The sequence below is a fragment of the Pygoscelis adeliae genome, unplaced genomic scaffold (assembly GCF_000699105.1).
Source record: "Pygoscelis adeliae isolate BGI_AS28 unplaced genomic scaffold, ASM69910v1 Scaffold402, whole genome shotgun sequence".
NCBI classification, from domain to species: domain Eukaryota; kingdom Metazoa; phylum Chordata; class Aves; order Sphenisciformes; family Spheniscidae; genus Pygoscelis; species Pygoscelis adeliae.
Window position 1 is genome coordinate 7,578,850 of NW_008824411.1, and position 9,443 is coordinate 7,588,292.

The following is a 9,443-nucleotide window of genomic DNA, read 5'->3' on the forward strand; positions in this document are numbered from 1 at the left end:
ATGATCCTGGCACACGCGTCCCCGAGCAGCAGATGCCTTGTGAGTGCAGGAGAGCAACAGAGAAGAAAAACTCGACTCCAGCTAAACAGTTCTGTGCAATTTGAGAGCTTGTAAAGTGACAGAAAACCAGGGACAGGGATAGGGACGTGGCTTCTGCTGGACTGTCTCAACAGGACCAGCCTGTCCAAGGCCTGCATTACATGCTAACAAACCAAGGACTTGGACGTCCCCGCTCACGTCAAACAAAGCACCTGTCAGCACAATCAGGCTACTACCTGCTAAAGGGACTTAAAAAAACACCGGACAGACTTCAAACGCAGCCTAGCGCAGGCTGTCTCCGTGTCCCAGGAGTAAGGCTGGGCAGGGTGCGCCTCCTTCCCTGCAAACAGTCCTCGGAGTAACAAGGGGTTAAGTCTCTGTCCCTGTGCAAGTGCATGGCTGGGTAACCTGCTTGCCTGACCTTCTGCTCCTAGTGTGCAGAACCACCTTCACCACTGGCGTAGTCCCACCTGGTGTTCAAGGAAGGAAGTAATTGATGCGCTGGGATACAGATTTACAGCCCTGTGCAGAGAAAAGCTTCTCTTCTTTGGGGACAAACACCATCATCCCGGCCACCTCATCGAGGGCTGCCTCAGTATACGGAAGTCCACGGGCCAGAAAAGCATCCCGCGCGCAGAGCTTCACATGGTGGTACTCCAGGGGCAGGAACGGCACGAAGAAATCAATGAGGTTCTCTTCGAGGAGGTGGCTGCGGGCGTAACCATTCTCTGTAGCAAAAAGCAAGACAAAACAAACTTCAGAAGCTTCATCGGAGAGCTGGCATCCCTCTGTGAGGCAAGGCTTGTCTTACTGAGGGGGCTGTCTTGGCTCATCCAGCCAGATGTGGTGGGAGAGACACCCTTCCACTTGTAAAGAGCTGGCCAGCACTTACACTGAACACACAACATCACCACGGCTTGCCCACCTCAAGCCAGGAGGAGTCTGAATCCCCAGAGAAGCCTTGATACTTCCCTACAGTGTTAGGCTGCCTCTCCCATCCTGGCCATTTTCAGGGCTGAAGGGGCAAGAAGGAGTCACAGCTCCCTCCTCGTGTGCCTCGCTGCTGCAGCGGTGCCGTGCTTATGTGGATGAAGGAAGGGGTTCACGTTGCAAATAACCCCGGGGTGGGTGTTGGAATAAAGGCTTGTTCCACAGCACACACACACTTGTGCAGCACAAGGCGCGTGGTACTGCGTAAGCAGGGCCCCGAGCTGGTGTGGAAGGGCAGGTTTGCGGGCAGCCTGCCCACAGCATCCTGCAAGCGAGCCCAGCTCTTACCTGCAGGCTCCAGCAGCTCCAGCCGCAGCTGCTGCTCCAGGAACTCCATGGAGATCTCCTCCCGTGCCCGGCCAGCTCGCCAGAAGTCCAGGGTTACCTCATTGATGGTGTTGCCACCGAGATTGCTGCAGACAGAAGGGAAGTCACTCGACCGTGCCCCCAGAGATGCACTGCTGAGAGCTGCCAGCAGCCTCCCCTACAGACAGGCCTCAGCAATTGTTAGCAATGAAGGATTTACCATGTAGGATCTGCATCTGGAACATTCGCAGAGGAACTGGCTTTCTTCCCAAAGAACCCCTTTCTATAGGCATCTATACAGCTATCTTCCATCTTGCCAGCCCAGACCCTGGGGCTTTCTCTCCCACGGTGGGACCAGAAGCCAGCAGAATCCTCCATCTCCGTCAGTCCCCTGTCCTGGCTTGGATGCCACTGACCTCACAAGTGACACTTGGCCCCGCACCAGACTCTTAACAAGCCACCCCTGAAAGTCCAAGTTGGAGGGCAGAGCACATGGCAGGAGTCCCACTAGAAGTAAAGGTCCAGGGCAGGGATTCAAGTGGCAGCCCAGGACTTGGCAAAGCATCCCCTGCCCGAGGGACAAAGCAGTGCAGTTCCCACACGAGGACTCCTCTGGACACCCACCGTGGGAGCAGCTCCGCGGTGGGGGACGCGAGGTCCTGACAGTCATTGAGGCTCCCAGGGCAGCCCCTCACCTTGGAAAGCAGTTCAAGGCCAGGCAGCCCCTGCGTGCTGGTGAGGGGTTTGCAACAGCCTCAGACAACAGCCCCCAGTGCCGAGTGCCCCGTCAACCACGAGCTGGCAATACGGGGAACCAGCTGGCTGCAGGGCTTGTGTAGGTGGGAGGCAGAGATGCCTCTGGGAGACACAGATCTTGCACCCATCTTTCCTCTTGTGTCAGATGCTCTGGACCCATTCCCCAAATGGAGGGGAGGCAAAATTAAAAAGCCACCACTGTTTCCCCACACTGCCTTGTGGGGGAAAAGAGCTTGTACTGATCCTGCTCCCACCCAGACCACGGGAGAAACAGCCCCTTTTGACTGAGGACAGACAGCCAGTCCCACCCCATCCCCCACACCCGGCCGAAGCTGCAGGACCAGGCCAATGTCCAAAAGAGCCCTGGGGCAGAGCCAGCCCTCCTACAACAGGTCTGTGTCACGCTGCCACCAGGTATGATGAAACCCCCCCGGGATTACACACTGCTGCAGTTCAAGGCACCCTGCTCCCCTCTGCTTGGTGGCACGAAGGGGTTGACGTGTCCCCACCCTGCACCTGCATGGCTTGCCAGGTAGGACACAAGGTTAGCTCAGCACAGCCGGCAGCATGTCCGCCCTGCCCTGAGCAACGAGGGAGAATCTGCCCCCTCCACCATGGCTCCTGCCAGAGGCCCACGCAGGTAGGACTGAAATGTGGTTGGCTCCACCAGCATCCGGCACAGATACAGGTCTTCCATGGGTGGAGAAACTTCCCTGGGGAACCACCAAGCTTGGAGGTTAGAACACTCGCCTGGATGGTGGGAGATGGAGAACAAATGCTCTGCCCACCTCCAGCCTGTGGGAACACCTCTTGCTAGAGCCAAGCTGAAGGCTGTATATCCTAAATTGAAGGGGGCCCAAGATGCTTGTCTCTCCTTGGCATTTCTCACTGGCTACTTCAGGCGTATGCCTACCTCACATTGCGGTTTTGAGTTGTCCCACTTCCCCCCCAAGATGCGTCCCACCTAGGCCTGGGTCAGGGACAGCACTGGGGCATGCACATACCAAAAACCTTTCTCCCTCTGGATGGGAAAGGAACTAACCTCCAATCACTAAACCGCAGGGTGAGATGATGCCAGGATCAGCCGTCACAACACAGCAGACAGATGGCACCTCAGCCTGCAGCCACGGCCAGGCAGCGGGAACTCCCCACCTCCCGCTCCCAACTGACAGTGCCACATTGTACAAGAACTTCCCACCAAGACCTGCAGCCCCAGCTTTGCTCCCTGGAGTAAAGGGAGCTCCCTGCTCAGCTGCCCAGGGTGCAGGGTGACACCACGCTAGCTCTGACTCTCACTGGTTCCTTGTCTCAAAGCCTAGGCACTGGCTCAGGTGTCCCAGCTAAGCTGGGCCTCAGCTCCTCCTGCAAATGCCCCGTAACCAGGGAGGATGCCCAGCATCAATAAGCAAAGCTGACCATGGAGGCAACCGCCTCTTGGAGGAGCTAGACATCTCTTTCCCCTCCTCTGCAGCCTGAGCCCCTCATATCGCACACCCCAGAGGATAAATTCCATCACTTTGTTTTTCCCCATCCTTTTGGGGGCCCAGAAATCACCTGAGGAAGAGGAAGATGGATCTCCGGTAATCCACCTGGCCCTTGTTGTCATAGCGAGCCATGAAAGGCTTGATGGCATCCAGGAGGCTGAAATGAAGTTTCTCTGCCTCATCAAAGATGAACAGGGACTGCTGGCAGAGCTGCACAGTCTCGCTTATCTGCTTCTTCAACTGAGCCTGCAGAGCAGCAGGGAGGAGTATGAGAAGCCCAGCAGCAGTCACCGCCAGCAGGAGATCGTGCAGGGGGTGAGCCTGAATGTGGTGGGATAACTCTGGCTGGCAGCTGAGCACTGCACAGCCGCTTGCTCATTCCCTCCCACCCAGCTGGACAGGGCAGAGATTAGGAAGAGCGAAAGCAAGTAAACACGTGGGTCAAGATAAATATAGTTTAATAAGCGAAAGAAAGAGGAAGAAAGAAAGAAATCAAAGTAAGTGATGCAAAGGCAATCACTCACACCTACCACTGATGCCCAGCCAGTCTCTGAGCAATGGCTTCCTACCCCAAAACCCCCTCCCCTCAGTTTTTATTGCTGAGCACGACATTAAATGGCATAGATTATCCCTTTGGTCAGTTGGGGTCAGCTGTCTGGTGTGTGCGTCCCCCAACTTCTTGCACATCCCCAACCTACTGACTGCAGGGGTGGCAGAGTGGGAGAAGGAGAAAGCCTTGAGGCTGTGCAAGCACTGCTCAGTAAAACACTGATGTGTTATCAACACTGTGCTACTCACAAATCCAAAACAGAGTACCCTACGGGCTGCTGTGAAGAAAATCAACTCCATCCCAGCCAGACCCAGTACACCGGACCATCCCCACAGCAACACCATGTTGTTGGCTCTCACCTTGTATGAGTCCATGTACTTGTGATGGGGGAAGTGGAAGAGCGAGATGAACACCCTGACACACTCGCTCTTCAGCCCATCGCGGTACAGGTGACTGGCCAGCATCCGGGCCACAAAGTTCTTGCCTGTGCCGGACCAGCCATGGAAGGAGAGAACCAGAGCCTTCTGCGGCTGTGGGCTCTGCAGGAACCCTTGCACCGCCCGGACGATGACTTCTTTGGCCAAGTGCTGCCCGTGGAGCTGCCCATTGAGGTCTGCTTCTAGCCCTGTAGGAAAGAGAGAGCAAGAGCTCAGCTTTAACTTGCAAGCCCAGCTGCTGCTACTGCTGCAGGTGGGAATAAGAGGAGATAATGTGGCAGGGCACTAAGCTCACACAGCTCTGCTGATGGGGCTGCCTGTCTGAGAGGAGTCTGAAGTGGCATTAAAGCCACAGGGTTAATGAGGCAGGCTGCCCGTACCCTGCCTGCATCAGCCACTGACTGCAAAGACACAGATCTTCCACTGACTCCTTTTTTCCTTTGGGAAGTGGAGGAGGTATTTGACAACTGTGGAGAGCACTGAAGCCCACAGGCCCTCACAAGCTCCCAGCAGAGGGTACGGATACCAGAAGTCTCAGGGCCAGCAAAGTGCAATGACACCTGCGTGGGGCTTACATGCGGCTCTTGGTGTACCCTCCCGACCTGGGGCTGGATACTGGGCCGGTTTGGATCCCACTGCATATGCCTGGGAGCTACCAGACAAAGGCAGGGCTTGCGGCAAACCGGAGCAGATACACTGTACAGTAAGGAGCAAACTCTTTTGTGGTCTCAGAGCTACAAATGAATAATGGGAAACAGGACTTAGCTCAGCCCCTCACCCTCTCACCAGCTCAGCGCCCTGCTCAGAAATGCCCTTTGCTTACATCACTTGCTAAAATACACTTTTTTAAAAAGAAAAAAAAAACCACAAACAACAAAAGAGACAACAGGGAGAGGCAGCAGAGACAAGCGGTGCTTGGGGTCTCACAAGTACAGCACAGCACCTACCTGTGATATTGTTGACTATCCTGCAGTCTCCTGTCTTGCAGCACTTGCCGAAGCTGCAGTACCAGGCGGAGAGGATCTCCAGGTAATCCTGGCCCACCACAGGCAAGCTCCAGCCTGGAAAAGGCAGCGGTCTGAGCAGGGACATGCCAGCAAACGTCTGTTTTGCATTTTGCATGGATGCTCAGCTGAGTCCGGTTAATAGCAGGTACAGGGGATCAGACACTGCCCCGCCAGGCAGCCTGGGCTGTGGGGAGGGGGAGTAAGCACATAACGGGCAGCAGCTGGCTCAGGTGGGCACGGAGAGACATGTTGTGGCAACCCAGGGTACACTGAATGAGGAGGGTGGTGCCCAGGGCAGCGACCCTTGGGAAGGGAAGGACAGCATCTACAGGGGTTGGGGGCGCAGACCCCTGTGCTGGGGGAAGCAGGGTGTTTGGACCCGCTGCTGTTCTTGGGACACGGGAGAGAAAGGAGGAAGGTGCTTACCTGGGCCGCGGCTGGACTCTTCCTCCTCCTCTTTGCAGCCCTCTTGCCACACCTTGCACGCCAGGTACTGCCAATACTGCTTGGAGAGAGCACCCACAGCTCCCAAGTGCTTCTTCACGGCTTCGTACCTTGCCCTGCCCCACGGTCCCCCCTCCGCCACGGGGCCCTGCTCCTCTTCCCAGGGCCCCCGCGGTGTCCCTCGGCTCCCCAGGCCCCCCGAGCCCCCCAGCAGCAGCAGTAGGCAGCAGGCCAGGCCCAGGCGGGGCGGGGGCCCGCCCCCGGCCCCGCGGGGGGGGCCGCAGCCCCAGGCGGGCCGGGAGCCTGCCCTGGCCCATGGCGGTGGGCCAGGGGATCCCTGGTGGGGTGGGAGCGGACCCCGCTCCGGCTTTGCTGGGTGTCCGCAGGCTCCCGGCCTCCCTTAAACCGCCCGAGCTGTGACCTCACTTCCTGGCCGCCAGCAATTGGAGTCGCTGGGGGAAAGCTGTGGGATGGCGTCACCGCCACGCTGGGCATGGCCTCACGCCCGCCTGTCGCCCGTCCCACGCACGGAGACCCCACCGGCCTCCCCTGTGCCCCAGCGCTGGGCTCAGCACGGCTCCAGCCAGCGCCACGCTGCAAAACCCTACCCTGTTCCTGAAAGGAGGCACTGGGCACCCCTCCGGTCTCTGTTCTGCACAAAACTTGGACCCCATCCCCTCCCCAGGTCCTGCCAACCCTCGCTGGGAGCAGAGGCGAGTGGCTCCTCTTCCAGCCGGGCTGGAGCAGTGCCCAAGGAAGCTCCCCGGCATCGCTACCAGCCTGCTCCCACAGAACTGCACCACCGCAGCCCTCCCTCTGGCCTCCACACTGCAGCACCAGCAACAAATGCCTGGGGAGGGCAAATAATCTGTTTTTTAAGTAGCCCAGTGGCCCAGCTGAAGTTTTGCTGCTACAAATGCAAGAGGCTTTGGCAGTTGTTGTTCATTGGGGTCATTTCCAAGGGGACACAAAAATAACGGGCATAAAGAAGGGAGCAGGAGGCAGTGGATGAGTCAGACAGGCAGCACAGGGAGCTGCAATGTGCTGTGTGGGGTGTACTTGCTGCCTGCCGTACTACGAGCTCAGTGTAGCAACTAGATCAAAGCCCTAGGAGAAATGGTTTTGTTACTGGCTCTGGGACGGGCTTGCTTTGTGACACTGGATGTGTGTCATTCCTCCTCTACCCCAAGAAATGTTGCTGTTTACTTTGACATCAGTGCATCTTCGTACACCAGTACATCCAAACATTAGCACAGGTAGGGCGGGCTCCACTCAAGCAGCCAGGAAAAAAAAAAATCCAGACCAGCAGAGAACCACCGTGAAATTGCGTACGAGAACTGAGGTACAACTCATTACCACCACTGCTAAGCTCACCACCAACAACCAGTTTTCTCCAACAAGCTGTAAACCCCCTCCTGCGCAGGGACGCAGTGAGCAGTCGTTAGGGCTGCCCATGCGTCGGCAGGAGATTCTAGGACCCCATGCAAAGCCTGGCTTTGATTTTGGAAACAGGTACACTTCCAACACTCCAAAGCACAACTGGTAAGTGCTGCCATGCTAAGTACACAAGCTCAGCTGTATGTGGGAGATGAAAAGTGGATAAGCCCCACATAACATGCATTTTACCTTAAGCTGTACCCACTGCTGGCTTACTGTAAGACGAACACCTCTACAAGTTACTGAGCATCAGGACAAGCCCACCCACAACTTATCCTAACCCAGACGAGGCCAAGATGCTTTGGACATGGAAAGAATTTCAAGGTTATCCCACGTGCTCAGAAAAATAAAAATAAGAATACTAAATGCAATTCATCTAGCCTGGCAATTGACTCGTTCAGGTGGATGGGGAGCAGGATCCCGCACTGCCAAGGCATGGTGGAGCATGTCACCATCTACAGGTGGCTATATATATTACACATCAGCATTAAAGGTACTGGTATTAACGTAATTGCCCCCTCCAGCTTCAAAAATAGTCAGTGAGGCTAAAACCTTAACACCAGTTGCAATAACCTAAACAGAGCTAAAACCTGTGCACATTAGAAAAAAAAAATCAATTAAAAATCAAACTCACTGTAGCCATAGCAAACTAAACTGCTATCAGCCTTTCTGAAAACTAATTGAAGCGTTTATGTACATTTATAAAAAAATTCATAGCTCTAACATTCAAACTCTACCCTCGCAGGGCTAAGTGCTTTAGCTGAAGAGAGCTTATCAAAAGGGACAGACTTCGGAAAAAATAGATGCTTCCATGTTCCAAAGGAAAAAAGTTTGAGAAAGCAAATTCTGAAAGATAGAACAACTGACTGTCCAACACCACACCAGCTCCACGGTACTACGGAGTAATTCCTGGGATGTCAGCTTCGCTCAAACGCAGCACATCGTAAGAGCTAGAGGGGAAAATAAAGCAGTTGTTTAATAACCTGCCAACTATACCTTCTTTGACCTGGCTCTGAGGTTAACAAGGCACTGAAGCGGGGAAAAACAAAGAAAGAAAAGGAAAGAAAAAAAAAGTCACCCCCCCAAATAATTCAATTCCCTTTGCAGGATTTCAGGGAGGAAATTATCCCCACGGATTAGAAGGGAAACTGCAGGAGACTGGAGAAGATCCTAGTGCCCTACACTGAGAACTTGCTCATACCGGACTTGGGAAGGATGGGCCTCGGAAGCATAGCAGTCAAGGCCCTAGTACAGCTTGCTGGGATTATATCCCCCTCTTCTTGTTTGCTTCCTCTGCTGAATCTCAGACACTCACTATAGTATTTGCTAATCTTCAGTCTTGCAGGAGGAGGTAGCTGCAGGGATCTGCGCGGCCCCAGAGATGCACAGCTTTTCACCTCACGTCTGGTTATTCCAAAGCAGTCCTGGTGAGCAGCAACCACCTGATGAAAAATCCACGATCTCGGGTCCAGTCAGGTCTTACAGTGCAGGTATCATCTAAAAAGAAAGAAAAAAACAGCACCAGGAAAATGTGGTTGTGCCTGGCTTATTTGGCACCCCTAACACAACCAGGTACAAGCACTCAAGAGGGAACCTTGCAATCCAGGATTTTATACTACAGGCTATACCTGCTGGACAGGGAAATGCCATGCATCCATCCTTTTATGGCTTTTCCAGTTTCCATACAGCGATTCCTTCTGCACGTCCATAGATGAACTCTGACATAAGGCAGGAGGAGGAGGAGAGTCTCTCTCCAGACCTCAGTATAACACAGCTATGGATTAGATCACTAAATAAAAGGAAGATCTGGAATAAAGGATATAAGGGGAGTCCTTCACCCTCCTTCCTTTAGTTTTTTTTCCCCCACAAATTCCTATCCCCAGTCTCTTAAAAGTATCGAAAGACTCCACAAAGAAAAAACAACAGAGCACCAGTCCCACACTTGGGATATATGAACTACAAACGTCTTTTATTTCTAATTTTTAGAGTCAAT

At 54.3% G+C, this 9,443-nt stretch overlaps 1 protein-coding gene across 1 annotated transcript; it reads right to left on the reverse strand.

The window, feature by feature from the left end:
* Window positions 1–516: 516 nt before the first annotated feature.
* On the reverse strand, window positions 517–6,508 carry TOR3A (torsin family 3, member A). The gene is made up of 7 exons (XM_009320738.1): window positions 6,440–6,508; window positions 5,996–6,350; window positions 5,510–5,623; window positions 4,485–4,750; window positions 3,646–3,821; window positions 1,318–1,442; window positions 517–767 (listed from the first exon to the last, which is right to left on the reverse strand). The coding sequence occupies exons 1-7, from the start codon at window positions 6,506–6,508 to the stop codon at window positions 517–519; spliced, it is 1,356 nt and encodes a 451-aa protein (XP_009319013.1).
* Between the last annotated feature and the right edge of the window lie 2,935 nt (window positions 6,509–9,443).